Source organism: Rhinolophus ferrumequinum, chromosome 7 (genome assembly GCF_004115265.2).
Source record: "Rhinolophus ferrumequinum isolate MPI-CBG mRhiFer1 chromosome 7, mRhiFer1_v1.p, whole genome shotgun sequence".
In the NCBI taxonomy this organism is placed as follows: domain Eukaryota; kingdom Metazoa; phylum Chordata; class Mammalia; order Chiroptera; family Rhinolophidae; genus Rhinolophus; species Rhinolophus ferrumequinum.
Genome location: NC_046290.1, coordinates 7184574 through 7209982, shown reverse-complemented (window position 1 = coordinate 7209982; position 25409 = coordinate 7184574). Strand labels below are relative to the sequence as shown.

The 25409-nt window shown below is 38.3% G+C and overlaps 1 protein-coding gene across 3 annotated transcripts in view; it reads left to right on the top strand.

Annotated features, from left to right (window-relative positions):
- Positions 1 to 25409, top strand: part of CTNND2 (catenin delta 2) — an 829794-nt gene that overhangs the window by 604961 nt on the left and 199424 nt on the right. For all 3 annotated transcript variants that reach the window (XM_033110744.1, XM_033110743.1, XM_033110745.1), the window contains one exon: positions 16743 to 16956. In XM_033110744.1, the coding sequence (XP_032966635.1) occupies positions 16743 to 16956 (214 nt within the window). The remainder of the gene's footprint in view (positions 1 to 16742; positions 16957 to 25409) is intronic.

The window sequence follows — 25409 nt, the reverse complement described above, 5'->3', positions numbered from 1 at the left end:
TATATAATAATATAATATATATATATATATAATATATATTATTTTTATAATATATAAATATATATATTATATATAAATATATAATATATAAATATATAATATAATATATATCAATATATATTTTTTAATATATATAAATATATAAAAATATAAATATAATATATAAATAATATATAAATAAATATATATATATATATATAAACTTGTGGTTGACATTCATTATTGTTCAGCTTCAGCTCCAGGTGTGCAGTGCAGTGATCAGGCATCTACATTATCCCTGAAGTGATCTCCCTAACGAGACAAGTGACCATCGGACACCCTACAGAATCTTTACAACATTATTGATTACATTCCCCAAACTGATTTTCGTAACCCCGTGGCCATCTTGTGGTTACTGGCTCTGCTTTCTAATCCCCTCACCTTCCTCCTTATCCCCACCACCCCTCCCATCTAGCAACCGTCAGTTTTTCCTCTATGTCTCTGAGACTGTTTCTGATTAGTTTGTTCATTTACTCTTTTCTTTAGATTCCAAAATGTGAAGATTTTGAATTATGAATAATCTTCCTTTATTGTTCTGACTTTTATCTGTCTCTTCACCATTTAGCCCAAGTTCTTCTAATGAAAATGGGATGTTCAACCATGGGCCTGAGTATTACTCTAGTTCACATGATTTTATATATTTTTTGCATTAAGGCAAACAAGACATCTGCATATCTATACTTAGCTAATATATTCAGCATTGGCTCCTATAAACAAGTTGCAGGTGTGTGTAGTGCAGAAGGGTTTTCTACATAGTGTTGGCTTTTACTTGTGGGGAAAATTAATCTCCCTTCATGGCATGAAAAGATAAAGCTATGAGAAGAACATTTTTAATATGTGCATAATGTTTGCTGGGCGAGTGTCATTGTATTCACGGTTTTAAATATTCTAAGATCTCTTCTTGGGCACCAGAAGTCTTTGTTCTTAAGTATTAATTTGTTTAGAATATGACATTTTTCCCTGAAGAGTAGATGTGAATATTGGCTTGATTTAAAATTTTCAAAGTTCTTAATCAAAACGGCATTCTGTCAAAAAATAATACAGAATACCTGCTGTGTGCCAGGTACTCCTGTCGGTGCTGGGGATTGAGCATTGGACAAATCTGGCAAGATCCCTGTCCTCACAGCACTTAACATCCCGCTGGGATGGAGTGGGGCAGGAGATCATCCAATAAGTAGCTGAAATATACCAGCTGGTAAATGGGAGCGAAGGAGGAACCTAGAAAAGGGAAGCATGCCAGGTGGGCATGCCATTTCTGAGGGTTAATCAGGTCGAGGGGACACCTGAGTGACGGAAAGGAAGCCACTCTGAGGCATCCAGGACAACACATCCGGCTGCTCAGGACCCTCCAGAAGCCCAGAGGAACTGGAGCCAAAAGGGGAAAAGAGAGAATGATGAGTGATGGAGGCAAAGAGGAGACAGGGGCCGGTCACACGAGATGGAAGTTCAAGGTTAATGATCTTCTGAAGGTCATGGGGATCATTTGAGAATTTTGAGCAAGAGTCACATGATCTGATTATGTATGATTAGGGAAAAAAAAGGATTCTGACTGCGCTGTGTGAAGGACTTAAAAACAAAACAAATCCTTCCCTAACTCCCTGCTTTCGTATCAGTCCTCTGCATTAGTCAGTCTCCTAAACACTGAGAGTAACCATCACCTTCCTTATGACCTGGAAAAAGATTTATGCAGGAACACAAGAACTTATCTGAAAACTCTTAAGAATTAAAAATGCAAACCAAGGCATGTATGTATCAGGTATTCTTTTAAATGCATAATTAGGAAATCAATAAATAAGACAGAAAATAAGGAAACTTGATTTTTTTTTTAACCTGGGATTTTATACATTGAAGATTTTTAAAATGAGTTTATTGATAAACAATGCTGAGAGCTGACATCTGGCAGTAGAGTAAAAGAAGAGCATTTTATGATTTATAATTGGGGTTCCATCCATTCAGTCTGTTACACTCCAGGACTGAAGAATCTTTAAAGAGAAGTTACTAATTTAAAGAAATAATCTTTTTGGTTTCTGTGGCTATTTTATTTATTGGGAGGTAGAATACATACAGGGCAGGTCCATTGAACCCATGAGTGATGGGTTATAAGAAAAAAGAAAATTAATGCTACAAAATTTAAATTGAAATAAAATAATTGAAAGAACTGGATGAATTCCATGTTGGTGGGGGGAGGAAAAAGAAACATTTCTGAATTGCTTCCTTTTTTAAATAATTTATATTTATACATATATTTATTATATATTACTACATATGTATGATATTATAATGTATATGTATATAACTTTATAGACAGGTGTGGTCTAGTACCACCAACTTACTAAAATTACTAGGAGAGTTGTCATGCCGTCAGAATTCCTGAGATAGCTGTCCACATGATGAGAAAGTCTAGAATAAAGTCTCCTTCTCAGCTGAGATGACACGTAGGTTTAGGATGCACTGCATTGCAATTGATGGAACTCCCTTTTTTTTTAATCTTAACTTTATTGGAGTAACTTTGGGTAATAAAATTATATAAGCTTCAAGTGTGCACTTTTATAATATATCATCTGTGCATTGCACTATGTGTTTACCACCCAAAGTCCACTCTATTTCCATCACCATATATTTGAGCCCCTTTACCCTCTCCGACCTCCCCTCTTCCCCTCTGGTAACCTCTGTACTGTTATCTGTGTGAGCTTTTTTTGTTTGGCTTGTTTGTTTGTTGCTTTCAGTTTTATATCCCACTTTTGAGTAAAATCATATGGTTCTTGACTTTTTCCATCTGACTTATTTCGCTTTGCATGATATTGTCAAGATCCATCCACGTTGGCACAAGTGGCAGTATTTCATCTTCTCTTAAGGCCGAGTAATAGTGGCACCGGTGGTGCCAAAAAAATGTGTACACATTTTAGGAGATGTTATCTATGCTCAAGCAGTAGTTCGCCTTAATCAGAAGTGTCTGGATGGTAATGGTAACCGCTTTGAGTACCTCTTGTAATTGCAGAAGTCAAACGTGACTTGTATTCATCTTTCATCTTTTGTTATCAGTATATATTATTACAAAAATACAGTTTTTTCCTTTCTTAAAATGTGTATACATTTTTTTGGCACCCTCTGTATATGTACCAGTTGCTCTTTAAGCAATCATCTATCAAAGGACACTTCGGTTGTTTCCATGTCTTGGCCACCATGAATAATGCTGCAGTGAACATAGGGGTACATATTATCTTTACAGATAAATATTTTCAGATTTTTTGGGTAGATACCCAGAAGAAGACTTGCTGGGTCATATGGTAATTCTATTCTTAACTTTTTGAGGAAGCTCCCTACTGTTTTCCACAGTGGCTGCACCAATTTACATTCCCACCACAAAGATGGGAATTCTTAAAACATAATTTTTTAAATCTCAAAGGTCACAGATGTACCCAACAAATATGTTTTCTTATTATACCAAGTTCCAAGTGTCATATAAATGTTCTGCTTGGGCTGATGGACAAAATGAAGAATACATAATATTTAGTCAGTTGAGTAGTATCATTGAATAACTCATATTTCAAGATGCTGTGTTGCACACCAATTTCACTGGTAACAGCTTTCTTTGTGTTCACAAGAAACATGTGAGAAGATAAGGTTGACATGTTCCAGTCTGTGGATTCCCAAAAGAGCTGGTCACAGTGGTTGGATTCAACCCCTGTGCTGGGGGTGCTCCAGGGAGCCCTGAGTGGGAGGACTTATGGCTTTCCCTTTTGTTCAGCTTCTGAGGTGCCCTGCAGCCTCCATTGATTCTAGAGGCAAAGCTAAGTGGATGGACAAAGTGGAAAACCAAGTGAGCTTCTCCAGTCACCTTGTTGAGTCTCAGAACACCGACCTATCAGAATAAGACACTCAAAGTTAATTTAAACAAACTATCGAGAGAGGTGGGAAACCCCACAATGCATGTCATACTGTTTGTAAACTCCCAGATGCCAGGGAAATGGTTGAGAATATTTCATATCTAAGGTATACTTTTCATGACCCATAATGCCTTCTTTGGTACTGTCTCTCAGATTAATTCTCTTGCTTATTGCCACAACTTGCCATGTCATTCCTCTGCTCAGAAAGTATGGATGGGTCCCCACATCCTAACACCTCACTTAGTTCCTTGCGAATGTGGTGTTCAGTGCCCGCCCCGATCTGGTCTCTTCCTGGCATCCCACGGCACTCCCTGCATTCTGCCTCGGGGAGGCGCTCGACACAGATAGGCTCTTTTCTCCACTCGCCCCCAATCTCACCAACTTCCCGCTGCTGATGTCTCTCAGAGCCGTCATCCAGGTGAGCTGCAGGAATTGGGGGCTGTTGGCCAAGGAAGCTTCCTACCAGAACACCACGCCCTTAAATTCTGTGTTTTTTTCTTTAAAATCCTACAAATCTTAAAGTCTACTCCTTGAAGTGTCCACATCTGATTATAATAATAATGCCTCCCCCACAATCTTTGGATAAATTTAAAAGCCAAGAAAATATACCACCGTCTGACACGCGGATGCCCCCTTTTTCCCCACACACACATTAAAAAGCATGGACCTACTATGCCCCAAACATTTGAGCATTTAATCATGTTCTACATTGTGTGGTTCACCAGTTTTCTTCTTAAAATCAGTTCCCCTGTTATTTTTTCCAGAAATAATTACCCCACACCGCTTCCCAAGGAAGTTGGTTTTATGACCTTCCTGTGGGCTTCAGAGCATCTTATTAGTTCCTGTGAGTGTCTCCTTTATTAGTCCATGAGATCCTCAAGGAACAGAGAACAATGCTTAATAAATGTCAGTCAAACTGAACAAAACTGAAATTCTTTGTTCAGCCAGTGTTTAGTCCTGTAAGTACTAACTATTACTACCCCAAAAGGCTGTATGAGCATATATATCTTTAGGACACTTAGGTGACTTTATAACCTAAAGTTAAAAAGAAAAAAGAAAAAAGAAAAAAAGACATATGCATAAGAACAAAGCACTTAAGCAAATTTTAGATTCTGCACAATTTTATAGGTGTAATAGAAATCTTATTTGATATCAATTAAATTTTAAAATTTTAGATATTTAAATTAAAAATAAAATAAATGCATAGGAAAGTTTCCTATCCATATCAATCATACTCCTTTTGGTGGAATCTATTATGTTCACTTTAATATTCATTAGTTGCTATAACCATAAGCTATGTAAAATAAAAAAAACCTCTCTATTATTTCTGTATGTATTTAGCATAATTTGATATTGTAAAAAGATGTTGTTTTCCGTTTTACAATAACAGAAGAAGAGCAGTTGTTAAATGTGTGTTTTTGTAATGCCAATGAAATAGAAGTTTAAATGAGGGGCTATGTCTTTCATAAATACTTTGCCGTTCATCAGCCCACCAAAAACTATTGTGTTGATTATCTATACACTTGTTTATTAAAAATGAAAGGCCCAAAATCTTAGTCACTCATGATTCCTTTCTTTCAGTCCACAGATTTAGAATTTGACCATTTCTTAGCACGGGGACTCCCATCAGTCAGATCTGAAGCTACCTACATTCTGGCGCCTGGACAGCCTCAGTGACCCCTAACTGGTGTCCCTGCTTCTGCCTTTGGGCCCCTACAGTGTGTCCTCCACATGGCACACTCAGCAATCTTTAAACAAGGACCCACGGTCCTCAGACTAAACGTGATGCCCTGACAGTGGCTGGAAGCCCCCAGGTCCAGCCCTGCCCTGCCTCCCAGCTGTTCTCATCTCATCATTCTTTCCTTCTGCTCCAGCCACACTAGCTTGCGTGCTCTTCCTTGAAACCTACTACCACCCTTTCATGTCATTTGGTCTCTGTTCAAATGCCCTCTGACCAAACACCTACCCACACCCCCTCTATGCTTTTCTCCTGCTGTTTCTACTGTATGGTTCTTATCACAGGGGAGGACCCGGGTTTTGAGAGGCTTAAGTTTTTACAACTTAGCAGGTTCTGTTTAAGGAGCAGAATACAAAATTATGCCTAGAAAATTGCTAGTTCCTCCTCCTGATAAAGCTACCTCTGTTTTTCACTATCGAAATGGTCCGTTGGCTTATTTTCTAGTGTCTTACTTAGTTTCTGATTCTTCCCTAGATACAGGGGCTTAGTCCATCTCACTCACTTCTGAGCCCAGTACCTGGGCAGACCAGGAAGTCCACAAACACTGGTCAAATAAGGGACCATCCAATCCATACAAAAATGAAAGCTTTGGGGTAGTCTCTGTGGGCTTCTTGTATTCATTCTGAGATGCTTTCGTAATTTTCAAATAGTTATGTATCTACCTTATAGGGTTTGTGTTTTCAAAGTTTACTTGTGCTCATCTAAATTTTTCTTTGAGATGTTGAACAATATATGCACTTAGCTTTGCCACCCACAAATTAGATTAGTAATCATTAATCTAAAAGTAGGTATCATCGAAAAGTGACTGAGTCACTGTTTTTAAAAGCAAGACCAGAATTTGAAAAGTATTTGTTTTTAGTAGATCTTATATGCTGATTGAAGTTCTCTGTATAAAACTATTCAATGTCGAATGCTGAGCTCAGTGTGTGTTTGGGGGTGGTGGGGAGGAGATAAGAGACAGATTAGAAAAGGAAGAGAAAATCTGAACCCTGTGTTAGATGATTTATCCTAACTTCAGTATGTCAGAGTGATCCCCGTGAAGATGTATTATACTTAAGGTTTAAACTTCTAAAATCAGTATACCTAGGATGTTAAAGCTGAAACAATACCTTCTCTCTGTATACAGTGATTATTTTCAGAAATATTTCTATTCTAGTTTGTGTGCAGGACTCCTTGCTCATCCTTGAAATCAAATATTCACTTAATTATCTTTGTCTTTAGTTCTAAGTTCTTGGAATGTTCATGCTGTAAAGTCAACTTCCTTAAGAGCTTTTCGTATAATTCAGCCCTTCAGCATTGGTTTGTAATTCTTTTTATCACACATTAAGTCCTAAATACAACTAGGCTTCCACTGAGCCATCTCACCTCCTGCCTCACTACCACAGTATTTTAATTATTAAGGCTTTAGGTAATACTTACATATGGGAGGCAGTAATTCTCTGCTCGTATTTTTCTTTATCAAAATATTCTTAGTTTTTATTGCTTGCTTAAGAGTCCAGATGAAATTAGAGTCATTTTGTCTTGTTTGACAAAAAAAAGTCTCTTGAATTTTGATTAAAATCATGTTGAAATTTATAAATATTTTGGAGAATTCCTAGCCTTTTCAATATCCACTCTTCCTTCATGAACAAGGTGTCTCATTATAGTTATGACTAGTTTTGTTCATATTGCTCAGGAGAGACTACTTTTATTTGAGTAGATTATGCATCTCTTTGGTACTGAGTTCACTCAAAGACTCAACCTCACTTGTAACAAGGAAAATGCAAATTAAAACTAAAAAGAGACATAGTCTTGCATTCAATTGATTGGTTAAAAATAAAAGAAGAAATCAGCAATGCTAAGTATGGTCAAGGAGACTCTTACTCTCTCCCAGGGGGGAGTAAATTAGTACGATCTTTTTGGGCCACATGATGTAGTTGAATATACACAAAATCTAGAGCCCACCAGTCCTAAGTGTCTATCCTAGAGAAACTCTTCCACTGTGCACACAAATGTGCATGGCACCATTGCTCGTATAAACAGAAACAAGCAAATATCTATCAACATGATGAGACTGGAAAAAGAACTGGTGGTATAGTATTCCGACAGAGGAATACCTCCCAGTGGTAAAAGCTAATGAACAAGAGTTGTTGTCTGTTGACTTGGATAAAATACCACAAATGTAATGTTGTGTGATGAAAGCAAGTGAGGCAAAGTACAGGCAGCGTGATACCACTTACCTAGTGTCTAAAAATGCAAGCCATCGTCTGCACTATTTGTGGATAAACACCTACAGAATGAGGCACTGTGGTGAAGGGGTTCAGGGCACAGACTCTGAGCCTGGGTTTCAGTCTTGACACGGCCACCTACTGCTCTGTGACATTGTCAGTCGTATGGTCTTTCTGTGTCTCACTTTCCTCAGTAAGGACATACACTCTTTGTCTAGCATGTTCACTGCCAACAATTTCCCCAGTTCATCACTCACTAAACATTTGTTTCTCATGTGTGTATGAATCAGTCTTTTTCATTATGACTTCTGGCTTTGTTATCAACCGTAGGTCTTTCTATCCCAGTGATATATAAATATTCAGGACTTCATTCTCCTAGAACTTTTTTTGTTTATTTGTTTTAGTTCACATTTAGGTTCCTAATCCATCTGGAATTTATTTTGTGGAAATGTAAAGAAGTCAAATGTCATCCCCTGCGACCCCACCCCACCCCCGCCAAATAGTGAGCCTGTTTTCATTACTTCTAGATACTTAATTCCCACTGCTTCACGACCATATCCTACAGTCTTGTAGATATCGGGATCTTTTCCGGTTTTTTTCTTCTCTTTCATTGTTGTATGTTGATTCTTGAGCCATTGTCATATTGTGCTTTTTATTGGTGTTTTAGGATCTCCTGAGCCTTCCATACTTCTTTATTTTTTTTCTGTGATTTTCCCCCATGTTTATTCTCCTAGATGAACTTTAGAGTCAGTATGTCCATAAACAACTTTAAAATATGTTGGGTTTTAAATTAGAACTGCTTCCATCTTTAAATTAATCAGAAATCTTTTCATTACTGCATTTTCTCATACAAGAACGTGGTATATCTCCTCAGCTATTCACGTCTGCTTTTATGTACCTCAGTAAATTTATGCAATTTTCATCACACAGAAACTACTCCATTCTTACAATGTTTATTTCCATAGTATTTTGTACCATGTTGTTTTAAATGAGATATTTTTCTATTAAAATTGACTTTTTTACTACCTAAGTAAATTATGGATTTATGTATATTTATATGAAAGCTTTTCATTTTTTAAATTTTTAGCTTGTATTTTACTGAATTATTATTCTGTAAGATTTTCGATTGATTTTGATAAATTTGTCTTTTTTCCAGTAGATTCATCTCCTTTGTTTGGTTCTAGGTCATACTGTATTGATACATCCGCAGCAAAGTTAAACAATAAGGATAATAACTGGTCCTCATTTCATTTTGGATTTCAGTGAGGATCATTTTAATGTTAAATTGCCTGAGTGCCATACCATGTTTCCCCGAAAATAAGACCTAGCTGGACCATCAGCTCTAATGCATCTTTTGGAGCAAAAACTAATATAAGACCCAGTATTATATCATATTATATTATATTATATTATATTATATTATATTATATTATATTATACCTGGTATTATATTATTTTATTTTATATTATATTATACCCAGTCTTATATAAGACCCAGTAGTATTATATTATATTATATTGTATTATATTGTATAATTGTATATAATATTTTATTATAATATAATATAACTATATTATATTATACTTGGTATTATATCATAGAATACTATATTATATTATATTATTATTATACCTGGTATTATATTACATTATAAAGACCCGGTCTTATATAAGACCCGGTATTATATTATATTATATTATATTATATTATATCATATTATATTAAAGACTCGGTCCCGGTATTATATTATATTATATTATATTATATTATATTATATTATATTATATTATATTATATTATATTATATTATATTATATTACATAAGACCCGGTCTTATATTATAGTAAAATAAGACCAGGTTTTATATTAATTTTTGCTCCAAAAGATGCATTAGAGCTGATGGTCCGGCTAGGTCTTATTTTCAGGGAAACACAGTAGTAGTTACAGATTTCCAAGGACCAAATTCAAGGACACGTTCAAATCGTCTGCTTAGCTGTAAAACAAGACCTCATAACCAGAAGCAAAGGCAGTGTGGGATGGAGTCCAGACAAACAATGTAACCCGGTCCCACAGAGAGGCCCCTCCTTGGTCAGCGGTCCAGTCACACTGGAAAAAAAAACACAAAACGATCAGAGTCTGGGGAAGTGGGAGAGAGAGAATGTGTCAGCACTGACATCCAGAGAAGTCTTTAAATATTTTAAACACTCTCCATCTTTGTAGACAGTAGGTATTTGTTTTAGGCGATAGTACTAAGTGTACATTGATGTAAATAACTCAGTATGATGAGGCCTTGCATGTGTTTTCATGAAATGTCAAATAGAATAAATTCCCTACTGTCAAATAGAGTGTGTGTCTGCTTGAGACTGTGTGTGCAAACCTTCAGGAGATAAGGATAGTAGAAGAGGGAGACGGAGAGGGAGAGAGAGAAATTAAAGATAGCCTTTGAACCTGGGAGCGTGGTCTTGGCAGGAAACATCCACCTGCACTCACACATGACATTTGCCTCTAGATAACTCAAGGAAAGCAGTGTGGGCCTGTTTCAGCTGAGTGTGACCTTGGAATGACTTAGGTATACTTACGAGTCTGATTCCATCAACAGTTTGTAACTTAGAGAAAACCACGGGATTTTAATATCACTGGATATCTAAGTATAGAAACAGAAAGCAAACTTTTGAGTTCGGTTTGCAACACAGAAAGGGAGGCTTTTATTGGAGCCATTCTTTGTACTCTTACTACTTCATGATTTTGTATCTGTATTTACAAGGACTTGTCCAAACTTAATGCTGGGTAATGGAAACTATTAGACTTATTTGGAACACCTTGAGTGTGTCTGAGGGGTGTCTTTAGAAACGGGTTTTGTTTCTAAAGTTCTTTTGTTTCAAAGTTCTTCTTATTCCAAAAGGAAAGAGGAGCCTTTCCTGGGCGCTCTTACAGAGTAATGAACGTCACCTTTGGCGTGTAGCTGTTCTGAGTGTTCAGGGTTTGTGGGGTGTCGGCTCCCGGCCCCCAGATGGACACTCTCAGACCCCTTTGACCTCCGTGCAGGCCTCATTGATGGACAGCAAGATTATCTGTAGAGAATCCTGTTATTCATCCATTCAAATTTCACCACCCATGATCGCTATTAGCAAGAGGGGCGTGGAAAGGGCCAAGGATTGTGGCATATGTGTTAGGTCTCTGAATGGTAGAGACCTTGACTTAATGAGAGGTCTCTCAATGTGAAGACTCAGAGACCTTGACTTGCAGACAAAGCCATGTCTGCAAGAAAACAACAAAATGTCTGTTAGCCTGCACCTGCAGACACAGGCAAACACTGCTGCCGTATTAACATCGCCCCCTATAAAACCCTTTTTACCCCTTCCCTTGGGGGCTGTGGCGGCTCTTGTGCAGCCCCACGGACTTTTAAAAAACCTTTCTTAGCTTGCCTGACGGTGCGCGTTCCTTTACTGGCTGACCTATCAATATGTAACTCGTGTGCCATGTTTCAGGGGCTTTGTTCCTTTTGAAGCGTCTTGTAAAACGCATCACTGGGAGGGAATAATGATTCACATTCAGACCAAAATGAAGGACTTTTCCCCTCTTTTATCTCTTTAGATGATGGGATCGTGAGGGTGATGAGAACTTGAAAGTTTCAATGGCTGTAAAATAGGTCATTTCAGAGATTTTCATGGGAAATAGTTTTCTTTAACCAGAGTTATGGACAGGAAGCTATTACTAATACATAACTAGTACAATATAAGCTATTTCTCTTAAGTTGAGGATGGTAAAAGGAAAAAGTTCAGATTCTCCCCTTTCAGCTGTGCATTTTGTTATCTGCTCATGCAGTCACCTCTGTGACCTCTGTGAAGGTCTTCGGTGCCGCTGAGGGCATGCTCAATGGGATGAGAACTGGATTTGGAAATTTGTACAGGGTGGCGGAAATTCTAGGAACGTGGGGACCTCTGGATTGGAAAAATAAGGGAAAACAAGTAGCAATAAGAATGTATTTGTAAACTTCTTTCTCTTTCCATATGAGTTTCAAAAACCAAACATTTTTGCTAGACATGGAGAGGAAACCAAAACAGCTACACATCCTACATCACGTCATATGAGTAGCATCTGGGAAAACCTACATGCAACTAGAACCTTCTGTGTCGTTTAACTTGTTACTGGTTATATCTTTTGCTACTGGTTGCATTTTTCATCTGTTTATTAGGAGCTAATTTGTTAATCAAATCAAAATATGGTCCTTTTCTCTTTTTTGCCTAATAATTCCCTCCATATTCAGAAAAAATATATATTTTCTTTCTCTCCAAGAACTAGTATCACTTAAAAATTATTTTTCAATTTGTGTGTGTGTGTGTGTGTGTGTGTGTGTGCACGTGCATGTGGTTCAGTTGCCATTAGAAGAAAAACCATTGCACTCCTGTTGTTTTTAAAATATAGATTAAGTAATTCACTAAATTTGCTTGGGAATAGATCTAGCAAAATATCTCATGGGTTCAATATTGATGCAGCCCACTTTGATATTATTTTTAAGTGACCAATACAGTTCATTCTAGAATAAATACATCCTTTGTATATTCTCATTAGTTATATACCAGAATGAATTGATGATCTATTAAATAATATATAGTGTACCTATTAAATAAAATTTATGAAGTCCTAACTCTGAGTTAAATGCCTTTCACTGACTCTATAGATGTTCTGTCAATTTATTGCTAAGTTGACCACATGTTGACCAGATAATAAGTCAATTAAGATTATCCTTTAACAAGCTAATACAGTGGGTAGTTTCTGGACAAATAATATTTATTGAGCTCTTTGTTAAACAATTCACATGTAAAATTTCATTTAATCCTGGAAAAAAAACACTATGAGACAGGTTCACGTTTTGTTCATGTTTTGCACACATTTAAGTAACTTGCCTCAGGGGACACAGGTTTCAAGAGAAGAAGGAATGATCTGAACTCAGTCGCTCTAGCTCCAAAGCCAGAACCCCAAACACTTCACTATAGCCCCTCCCTAAAATATAATTTAAAAATAAACATAATCCATCTTGGTTTACCTATTGAATGGAGAAAGTAGATTATTTCACACAACTGTAGAAAGATATTTTCTCTCTAAATTCTCAAAACTAATTTCCACCATAAATCTAAAAAATTGGGGCCTTTGTGAACCGTACTTCTGCTTTACTCAGAGACAACCACACGTATATGCACCATTTCAAATTACATGGAAACTGGTTATTTAACTGACTTTTCTAGAAGGGCAGGGGATGGAATTCTGTGAGGTAAAGTATCCATTGTACAAATGGAAAACTTTGCAATGTCTACATAAAGCTGAAGAGTGAGAATCTGTTACCTCCGGCTAAGGCTCTGGTTTTGGAAGCACAAACTTTGTGTCTTCCAGCAGCTTTATAAGCAGAGAAAACTATTTCATTTTTACACATTAATGAGGGATAGAAATAAACTATGTTTTTTGTGGGGTTTTTTTTTCAAACCAACAGAAATGAAAACTAACAATTACTTGGAAACTTACTAAAAATCACTGAGTCCAAAATTCTTCTTTTCAGTCATCCATTTCCCAGACATTGTGACTTAATTGTTCATAAATATAAAGAGAAAGTACTGTATATACTTTTTAACTTTTTAAAATATAGTTGGTAGACGATCTTATATTGGTTGTTAGTTTCAGATGTTCAGTATAGTTATCTGACAGTTTTATGCCTTACAATGTGAGTAGGGCACGTGAGCAATATCACTGCCATGAACACCCAGAGCCCGGGCCCTCAGGGGAGTAAGGGGAGAGGGTTAAACTGGTCTGAAATGGTCCTGGGGCAGGGGGGCTGTGGCTAAAACAAGGGCCCGCCTACTGGGTGTGACATGACCAATTGGAAGGACAAATGGAAGATGGATTGCTTGCCATTTAGTGGGAGAGAAAGAAAAGGTGCCATTTCAAAGAATAAAATTTTCCCTGATAGTTTGTCAAAGAGAAGTTGTACATTGTTGATGTTTAAATTAGGTATTTTGGAGTCTTATAAGAGTTTGAGGTTGGATATAAGAAGAAACTGGATGAATGGGTGTAAGGACAAGCTGAAGGGAAGGAGGATCCAGAAGGAAAGTGGAGGGGAAGACAAGAAGACTGCCTTCGGACCCCTTCACATCCACCCAGAACAGGAGCCCTGTAATTATAAAGACCCTGCAATAGAATTGCAGGCCCCCCTCACAGCTTCCCTCTGGTCCTGTTGGGAGAGGCGAGGTGGTAGGAGGGGCAGGAAGAACCTAGGACCTGACAGTCACATTTCACATCTGCAGATGTTTAAATATCAGCTCTGATTAATGTTTGGCTTCAGAAACTGAAGTGGGTTGTCACATTCCTAGAAAAAATTCAATCTCCAGAAAACAGAAGTTTTTAATACTGGTGATCCAGTGGCTCCAAAAAATAAGAGCAGAGGAAAAAGTTTCAAGTCTTATTTGTGTTTCTCTAAATAGATTGAAATAGAACTTAAGATTTTATTATAAATGTGGCTAGATGGCATTTCTTAGAGTCACACTGAAAGCATTGTGTTCTCATTATACCATTAAGAATTGATATTGCATTTGTTTGGAATTCATTTTCTCTTTTGATGCTTTGAAATAATCCTTTAATAGCATAATTCATTAAGTTGTATGAATGGGAAATATATTATCATAAGTTCGGAATAGTCACTATAATATACAGTATAGGTAATATATATAGGTATATAGATGAAATAGATAGATTTACTGTACTATCTGCTTTTAATATATAACCAATTGGTTACATGTAATGGCTTTCTTCTTTTTTAATGGTTTCATCATTATTAAAATAATTAAAGCCAGAGAATTTTAAAGTATACACATGCAAATACACACACATAGAGAAAATGATATTCATAGTTCAACCTTTTCATACAGGTGGAATATCCCTTCTGAAGTATTATAATAATGTGGTTAGGACCCAGATGTGTGTATGAGACACATGTATGTAGTGGTACACACGTCATCTTTCTTGAGTAGGTGCCAAGCAGGTCCTAGGTAAAATTGTAAGTTGGGAAACAGTTGTTTCTGGTCCTTTCTGGCTTTTTTGAATTGACCCAGTAATCCCTTCAGCTGCCTTCCCCAGGTACTCTCCCCACCGCACGCTACTCAGGTACCTGGGGGAAGGTAATACCCTTAACCTCCTGTCCCGCCAGTGTCCTTCCGGGATCCTGTTCCGACAGGAGGGAAACTATGGGAAACACCACGTTTCACATTTTCCAAATTAGGGACTTAAAGTCCATGAGTTCTCTGAGGATTTCAGCTTTTTCTGTTTTCATTTTGTCGATGGAAGAAAATAATTTCTACAGGCGTATTCTGAATCATGACATGGCCCGCCTTATATGAGTGACGCATGCCCGTATTTTATTTGTAAACTGGTTGGGGAAAGCTGCTGTAGCCCTTCCCTCCACCCCTGGAGATAGTCTTAGCTGCTCACAAGTTCTTTTATTCTTTTTAAAGAAGGCTATTACTCAGTTTTGAAAAGTGAACATTCACTAATCTGAGGAACAGTACTGTAACAAGTAATACACCTTCCCTCCCCATTCACTCAGCAAATGCTCATTGAACTCCGTGCCCAGCTTTGCACTTAGTATGGGGATCGAGGTCTATCAGTGAACAAAACAAAGAGACTTGTCCTCCAAGAACATGAATTCTAGCAGAAAGACAGACGATAGCAATAAACGTAAGAAAGTTAGACCACGACAAGGGCTATGAGGAATTCTATCACAGGTGAAGGTAAAACAAGAACGCTGGATTGGGGATGTAGTGTGGTTCAGGTTGCACATTTAAATAGTGTGTTTGGAGCAGCCTCATCGAAAAAGTGGCGTATGAGCATGTTTGAAAAATTTGGGAGATTTAGCCATGTGCCCAGGCACATCTGTGGGATGAATGAGTTTTCTTTAATAAGAAAATTAAGTAGGGACGGTGCCAAATTATATTCTTTCATGCCAAATTATAATTCCTCAATCCCTGCGGGATGTTGAAGTTAAAAAAAAAGAATATTACTGACTGAATCGTGTTATTTTTCCATATAAATGCAGAAATTTTCAAATACAGCTTTGCTGATGAAAATTCCATGAAATGATGTCTGTGTGAAGTTGATCTAAAAAGTAAAGGATGACATGAAGCGCACACATGTAGAAACATATTGCGAGGTGTTTTTTGGTTTTTTTTCATTCACTTACCAAAAAACCAAAATTTTCTTTGAGTAAAATGAACACCGAAATTTAATGTGATTTTGTTGTTATTAATCAAATACCTAAGGTAAGCGTAATATACCCTTCTGACCAGCTCTTAGGGTGAATGACTTTATCTTCCAGGTCGTTCTTCTTGGACGAAAATCCTTGCATCAGTTCTTCGGTTTCTCATTTAGCTTCTGATTCCTTTGAAATGCTGGGGACATTTCCCTAATAAGCGTCATTTTAACGTTTTGAACATCAATCCTGCAGCTCTTTAAGACAGTGGTTAAACTGAATAAGTCTTAGGAGTGAAAAGCATTCTTTTGCCTTTCCAGCTGCTTCCTGCCATGAGTGTGTGGCATATTTTTATAGAGAGAAATGTCTGAGACACTCCGTAGGAAGTTAAAAGCACCTTTCCAAAATTCCGTAGCTTAAAAGGAAATGCATTTGAGTTTTTATCAGTGGGGTAGGAAAAGCCGTAAAGCTAACAAAATCTCCGGCGAACACGCATGTGCTTTCTTTTCCCTGCCATTGCCTTAATTCAGTTCGGTGCAGTTAATTGTAGCATCTGCTTCATGTGAGAAACCCTGGTTTGGTGTCAGTAGTGAAAGCTTCCTCTTTAAGGCACAGGGCGTATGCTTTGCTCTTTCAGATAAGGAGACAAGGCGGCATCCAGCTCCTGGTGGACCTGCTGGATCATCGGATGACTGAAGTCCACCGTAGTGCCTGTGGGGCGTTGAGAAACTTGGTGTATGGGAAGGCCAACGACGACAACAAAATCGCCCTGAAAAACTGTGGTGGCATCCCAGCGCTGGTGAGGTTGCTCCGCAAAACCACCGACCTGGAGATCCGGGAGCTGGTCACAGGTTAGAACCCTTATTAACAGCATGACTGACACCCAAGATCCATCGTCCACTTTCTGGCATGGTAGCAGGTGTGCTAACTAAGTGTGATGGTCCAGTCCTCTCAGAGGGCTAATAACCCAGGTAGTTCGGGGTGCGGGGGGTTGCAATGACAAAACAAGAGACTATCGAGTGTAACACACATGGATTGAACAAATTAAATCATTAGAATCCAATCAACATAACCCTCACTGAAATCCTATGACCGCATTGCAGGCTTGGTCATTTGATTTAGGAGGACTTGAGCACCCTCCAGCACCCACGGGCTGTCGTTAGAATGGCGTTAGCAATCACTAATCAAAGGACAAGTTATCTGAGTTATTGTTGATAAAGTGTATATTCTGGGTTATACCGTGGTTAACAACAGACAGCTTATCTTTCTGAACTGTCAGTTTCTCGAATGAAACATTTATGGTATTGGTATTACGTAATGGTATCATGTATTAAGGAACTTTCCAAAAGTGTACATGAGAGAAAGCCTTTCCACGAGCACAGAGCTTTTGAGTTTTGTAAAATGGAGATAATGATGAATAACCCCCCCATAGAGCCATAGGATGAATGAATGAGAGCATGTAAAGCATTTTGACACGTATCTTTCTTAGAACATACATTGACATAGTGAACATAAGCCATTCTCTCTCGCCCCTCACTTTTTAAACGTGTGGTTTTACTGGTTGGACTGCGAACAAAATTGGCGGCCTCAGTGTGGGATGTCAGATTAGTCTTCTTGATTATACACATTGCTGTTCTAGGTGATGTTTGGTTGGGAGTTCATCACAGTACCCCATTCAAGCAAGTATTTGGCAAGTAGATGGCAAGGTTGACTCTCAAAAAAGGATCTTTTAATTACCCAGGATTGCACTGACCTCCTGACTTGACTCTGACATTTCCTTGTAGCTATGCTGGTGGCATCTCTGTGAGTTTGTTTATTTAAGGATATGCATTACTCAAGCTGGAGTCATAAATATTTGTTCAATCTTGGGTCGAGATTCCCAGCATCAGTTCACACCCTTTAAGCTTATCGTCATGTCTCTGTCACACTCTTAGCTGAATTAGAACTAGATCCCATTGTGTTTTGTTTTTTTTCTCTAAGTGAAGAATTGTCCTTGTGGAAAAAAATCATCGTGAAGGGTTACAGTGTTGTTCGAATAATGTTTTACACTAAAATAACATAGAGTTACCTGGGTCGGGGAAGATAAAACTAGTATTCTGCACATATTATAACGTGTAGGATAATTTGGGGGTGAATTCAATAACAGAAAATATACCCTGCCTTTATGGTTATGAACACCCATCCTTATTTTCATGGATTGTGTTTCAATTGGAAATGCCTGCAAGAGAAAGGCATTTCCGCAGTGTGTGATCTAAAACAAACCTCGTGGGCCTTCTGTGCATTAAGACCTTGCCAATGGATGCATGAGGCCAACAGAAATAAAGGAACACCTTCTGCTGTTTACCTGTGCATTCATTTCATGATCTGGAAAGAATTGGATTTTACTAAAATTGGGATTTGCTCCAACACAAAAAACCTTTGCCTGGAAGCACAGACCTCCGTTGTCTCTTATCACATGCAAAGGGTTGAGATGATTGATAGCTTGAAACCAGAAAGGAGATGACAGCACTGCCCCTGTCCCATGACACCACCTGCTGCACCAGGCCTGGTGTCTTCCGATATTTGAAGCCACTGTCAAGGAACTGATGGTTGGTTACTCTATCACCTGGTGCCGCTTCTGACAGAGGCTGGGTGTCACCCATTCAGTGCAGCTGGGTGACATCAGAAATCTCTGTGTGAGCCTCCTTTGGAAACGTCCAAGACAGAATGTCACTTTCGAATGTCAGGAGCTTTCTTTCCTGGGGAAACTTTGATGCTAGTACTTAGAGAGTACGTATGGCTCTTATTTGGCTCCTTTGGAGAAGAATGAAGGTTTGTAGCCATTGTCATGTCCCGACCCTCTGTTTCTTCATCAGCACGTGCTGGTGGCCGAGTCTCTGTCCTCTTCCTCTCTTAGAAGCTGTGCTGTCTTCTGACATAATGCCACCCAAGCCATTGCAGGCAAGTCTATTCAGAGTGACAATGGGCGCTACTTCAGCGTGTTTTCTGCCTTTCCAGAGACGGGGTCTTATTGTGCTTGGCTGAACCCCAGGCACAAATGTCACCTGTTTCAAAGAAAAACATGTTGTAATACCATTTTGATGGGCTGAAGCTCATGGTTTCTGGAGTCGCCATGATGGATGTTATTGAAACACAACAAGCCCCGAGGTCCAGCTACGACTCTAGAAAAGGAAGTGACCATCTACGAGAACGTTCCCAGTCCAGAGTAACAAAGCCTTCTAAATATCCGTGCTGGCAGAGATCTGAGGGTGCCTGGCAATCCGCGGGGCTCTGCTGCCTTCTGTTTAGACATCGCTTCAGCGATGCACATCTAGCCCGAGCTGACGCCACTGCCTGAGGCAAAAGTACAATGAAGCAAGTGTATTCCCCTCAAAGAGCCTTAGAGAGTCTTGTTCACCTTCAGCACCAGCCCACGGTCATCTGCCAAAGTGACCTATGAACGTTTGGGCTCCTACAGAGCTTTGGGAATCCACTATGAAAGTACAAGTAATCTAATTTAACCTCAAGCCATCAAACCCTCCATTTCTTTTATCCGTTATTATCTTTCCACTCCTCCTCGGAGACTCTTGTCTCTGCCCAAGTCTGGTGAACTCTTTTTACTACAGTAAGCCATTCTGTGTACACCCACATTCTAAGTTCATTCCTTAGTTGTTATTTCTTAGGTGCTTTTGAATTTCTAGGGGGCCAGGTGTGTTCTAAGCCTTCGACATCTGCATGTGCAGGTTTGGCCTTTGTTCGACCACACCAGCACCCGCTGTGATCCGCCAGGTCCCTGTTCTGAACTGTCGCACCCATGCATTCCTGGCAGCTAACTATTAACAGGGATATCCCTGACAAACGTGTCCACGTTTTGGAAACTTAACTAGATGAGCAGCAAGGGAGTGGATGGCTCTGGAGGGTGGAACAGAGTAAAAGTAGAAAGGCTCACTTCACTTCTGTTGTCACAAAGCCCCTACTCAAGCCATCTATAGAACTGGGTTAGATATTCATGCATAAATTAAATAAAACAATGACTTCAAAGTAACAAATATGGCTTTTACTTCCCTTCTAACTCTTCAGTGGAACTTATACAGAGTTCAGCAAGGAATAACAACTCAGGACATTAGAGGAGCCCCCCTCGTACCCGGTTTTTCTGCTACTTTCTCCTTCCTGCTTCTTAGCGAATGCATGGAACACACATGTGTGTTGAAAAAAATTATAGAGTATAATACCCTTTGAATTCCTCTGTAGATATTTACAAATGAGGATAGTTTGTAAACAAATACTCAAAGGAACCATTTTAGTTACTTTTTAAAAAATACAACATGTGTATAAACCAGTCTTGAGATTAGACGTAAGTTATATACCCAAAGGATGTAGAGTACCAACTTGTAAGCAATAAAAGACTAAAAGAAAGAAATGATCTTGCAGAGCTTTAAATTATTTACTGGGTATTCCTTGGCAAACAATTATAAAATGTTAAAATTTGAGGTATTTACATGCATTTATTCAACAAACATGCATACTTAAAATCACAGCTGCCTGTTTGCAGTGCAGTATCTGTTCACAGCAGAATATATTTTGCCACTGCCCGTTAGGCCTTGAAATAAATAATTTTTTTCCTATGCAATAATTACTGTGAGACGATGATCAGAATTTTATTTAAATCCAGTTAAAGCCATTATATTGTTAGCCATTATTTGAAATGCTGAAAGGCAAATAAACTTTGATTAGAAATGCTGCATGTCCTTTGGGCTTGACTAATATAGTTTTTCTCTGTGTAAATATGGAAATAATCAACCTAAATTTTGAAATTCTCAACTGAAGATTTTAGAATGCTTTACACATTGTAATAAAACAGGTTTTATTGAACTATAAAACTTAGTAAGTTTTATTTCAGTTGAAAGCAACTGTAAGAGTTCTGCTTCTCCAAGAGCAGTATATTCTTTGACCTTAAACTTCACAGACCCACAGCGTCTTTTCTTTTAATTAAGAAGATAGGCCCCAGTTTCACTATTTTACTTAGAAGTATTAGGTCGGTTGATTTAATGCCTTGTCTCCAAAGGGCTCTGTTGTAAGCTGAACTATGACGCCCAGAATCCATATGTTGAAGTCCTAACCCGTAGTCCGTCAAAATGTGACTCAGGTATAATTAGTTAAGTTAGGATACTAGGGTAGGGTGGCCCCTTAATCAGTTAAGGCTGGTGTCCTTATGGACAGGGGAGATTGGAACACAGATGCACACTGGGGGACACCATGTGAAGATGAAGGCAGAGGTCAAGGTGATGCTCTGTAAGGAAGGAAGGCATCTCAGAGATGACCAGCTAACTATCAGGTTCTCCTCCCAGCTCTTGGAAGGACCCAACCCTGGTGACACCTTGATCTTGGACTTCTAGCCTCTAGAAGCATGAGACAGTAAGTTTCTGAGTTTCTGTTGTTTGAATCCCTCAGTCTGGGGTCCTTCATTATAACAGCCCCAGGAAACTAATCCAGACCCCAATCCAGACTGGTGTTCACCTTTTCCCAGAGGTGAACAAACACATTTGTTGGTCAGGGAAAGAAAGCAATGCTAATAAAGATGGACACAGGAGGGTTTTAATAGTGTTGCCATGTTTAAAATAAATAGGACCCTATTGACCTGATTTCTTAATGCATCTTCTTACAGCAACTACTTGTGAAGGATTGGAAGCAGCAAGGATGATAATTAAAAGTATTGTCTCTTAATTTTTTCAATCAAAGTAATAGATATATATGGTCAAAAATAAAATCGTATAAAAGTGCTTATAAACAACAGTCTCTTGCCTCATCTGTCCTCCCAGATGCCCCAGAGGCATTCAGCTTTAACTTTTGTTGTGTATTTTTATTTTCCTTTTCTCATGGTTATTCCATGTCTTTAAATAATATGCTTATTTTACTCAAAATTAGTTATCATAAGCTTTTCATACTGACTTTATGTTATGATGGAGGAGGATTTTTCTCATTTTCATCACTCTGGTCTTCTTCTCCTTCTTACCAAAATGGAGGATTCATTATCCTTGGTCCATCTGCAAATTTAACCAGTAACTTGAAAGTTAAGCCTCCGTTTCTCCCATCTAACACAGACATTAACTCTTGTCACCCCTTTTGTAAGACAAGGATATTTTAGGGCTCCTGTGTCTTCACCCTTCTCATTCACAACCTGTGTCATCATACTTGACTTTTACACTCTCGGGGTTGACTACATGTGCAGAAAGCAAACTGATGGTTGCTAGCTGGATGGGGGGTTGAGGGATGGATGAGAAAGGTGAAAGGATTAGAAGGCACAAATTGGTGGTTACAGGATAGTCACCGGGACGTGAAGTGTAGTAGGGGAATATAGTCAATAATGCTGTAAAACTGTGTAAGGTGTCGGATGGTGCTAGACTTGGGGGAATCACTTCATGGCTTGTATGGATGCCTGCGCTGTGCACCTAAAACTAATAAAAAATAGTATTGAATGTCAACTATAATTAAATATATATATATATATATATATATATATATATATATATATATATATATATATATATATATGGTCACGGGATATAAAGTACAGCCTAGGGAATATAGTCAATGGTATGTAAGATGTCAGGGGAGTAGTAGACTTGTTGGGGTTATCACTGTGAGGGGTGCAAATGTCTAGTCATTATGTTGTTTTGTACACCTGAAACTAATAATAATAAAAAAAATAGATCCATTTTTAAAAAAAGGAAGTTGAAAGCCAGAGACTAGCCTTCACATTATGATGGAGGAGCAGATCCATGTGGTACCTACAGTCACACCCCCCATGGGTCCACTGCGATGTTCTTGTCAAAGGGGTACATTTTTAGCATCGTATCTGAATGGATCCTCCATCAGCTACAATGCCACCAACTCAACTTTATCCATGATTTCAATCATCATTAATTCCATGGTTTTCCAAATCTCACTACCAGAATCCTCTCTCTTTGGGGTACGTTTGAATGATGGCTCTCAATACCTGCTAAACAGCTCTCCTGGTTTGGAGCTTCTGTCACCTAGATTCAATTCCCTCCTCTTCCTTGCTTTAGTTTTATATAAGTTCCTAAAATAAAAGGTGCTTAGAAGATGAAATTCTGAAAATGTCCGTGTTAAATCTTCATACATGTTTGATATTTACTGGCTATGGATGAATAGAAAATTATTGTTCTGATGACTCTTTTCTATAATTGAACTGTATCCTTTATACTATAAAGCCTGTGATGAGATATGTAGGTCTGTCTGTGCCTTTATTAAAAAATGTTTTGGTATTGGACACTTCCAATTTAAAGAATCATGACCTTTGTTGTCAGAAAATTATCTTATTTTGTTTAAAATGTATTCATTTTTCTCTGTCCTCTTTCTGGAATTATTATCAGATTTTGAATCTCTTGGATTTTTTTCTCTCATATTTTCATATATAATTTGGATCCATTTGCTTTTTTTCATACATTTAGAGAGATTTTTCCAATATCCAACATTTTCTTCAACCTATCTATGAGGCATTTTTAGGGGCATGGATCGAAGGAAATATTATTATGATTTTAATTCTAAGAATTCCGTGTTATTTTTTTAATAACCTCTATTCTTATTTATTGAATATAAACTATTCTTGAATTTCTCTAAGGATAGTTTTTAGAACTAAGGGTTGTTTTTTTTTTCTCTTTATCATGAATCATCTCACTTTTCTCTATTGTCATTTTTTTTTCTATTTATTTATAGGAGTCTTTCTCATTGATTTTGCAGATTTACTTTAAATGTGTAGAGACCCTCAGTTCTCTGCTCACTTTTAAGATGGGAGTAGAGCATATGTCTCAGCTCTGTGCACATTGAGGACACTGGGTAACTGTGAGCTTGACATCAGGGGAGCCAGTAGGAGTGAGCTGTGTGGTGGGCAGTCCATTGAGGAGGGCTTTGCTCTCTAAGGCTCAGATATCCACAGTAACTTTTTAGTAGTTCTCCCCCAGTGCAATCAATCTCTTTGGAGAATATTCTTCTGAGTGGTTTGTTTTGTTTATTTGCCTGGCCTGGAGGGAGGGGTCAGTAATTTTCTGGCAGCTGAGTGTTCTCTCCACCCAGATAGGAATAGACAATGAGAGGGCAGGCGACTGTTTCCTTCCATCAGTCACCCCTTTGTAGCCTCCCTTTTCATTCTACATCCCGTATGCCTGCCTTCTCTGAGCATGAGTCTTTCCTGGGGTTCCACCAGGACAGTCAGCCACCTAACTGGGTCATCACAGTGGGGTCCCCTCTGTGCATATCCTGGGCTGTGCTGGTTTCCCCACAGCTTTACCAGCCAGCTGACCTCCATCTGTTCTACATCTTGCAGAAATGTGATGAAATTTCTCGTCTGCTGCATTACTCCTTCTATTTTCTTCTTTATTCTGTTGTGTCCCTAATAAAGAACATCTTCTTCCCTGCATGAGTGCTGAACAGTTTGAGAGATGAGACAAAGTGTAAATATTACTAAATATTATCTGTGTTGCTGGTAGAAGCCGGGTTGAAGGCATTACTTTAGGTCTGTTAGCCAAGAATAGGCTTACTATTTCAAAACAAGTCTGGGGTGTAACATTAATTAAACACCCTGCATGGAAGGAGACATTGGACCGAGGGGATAGCGTTTTTCCCAACATCTTCCAGCCTGTTTTTTTTTTTTTTTCTCTCTTATCCTATTTATTAAGATCACCCAGAGGCCTGGCTCATCTCTCCAAAGCAAGAGCTAAATAAGCTTTTTGTAAAGATCGCCTTTCCTCCATCTTCATCGGGCATTTTGGTAATGACCTGGCAGTCCTGGTGGGCATTTTATAACTCAGAGCAAGAGTTGCTGAAATGGGTCAGAACAGCACATTATTTAAATCAACTCCTTAGTCACTGTGTTCCCAAGATGTAAAATGAAATCCCAAATATATTTCTTATCCCAAATAATGTCCAGCCATGTTGTCCAGCATAGCATATCAGAGGTTCTGCAGTAAAATTAAACAGCATCATAAAGATACAAATGAATAGAGACACACCAGTAATGAAATGCCAGCAACGTAGAGATGCTTTGAATTTTAATGTAAACCCCACCAAATATAAAACTTCCAAGGAGAAATTAAAAATCAAAGTTTAAATCCACTTTCATGTTGAAGTCCAAAGACATTAAAATGCAAAGGAATTAAAGTCTGAAAATCAATATTTCTTGCCATTGTGTGTTTAAGTTCAAAGTCCACAATTCTTAAGTTCACTGAAGTGTAAAAGCCATCCTCCCCAACTTTTTATTCTGCATAGGCTCTGCCAGAAGGGTTCTCTGTACTTCTTTGAGGCCTGG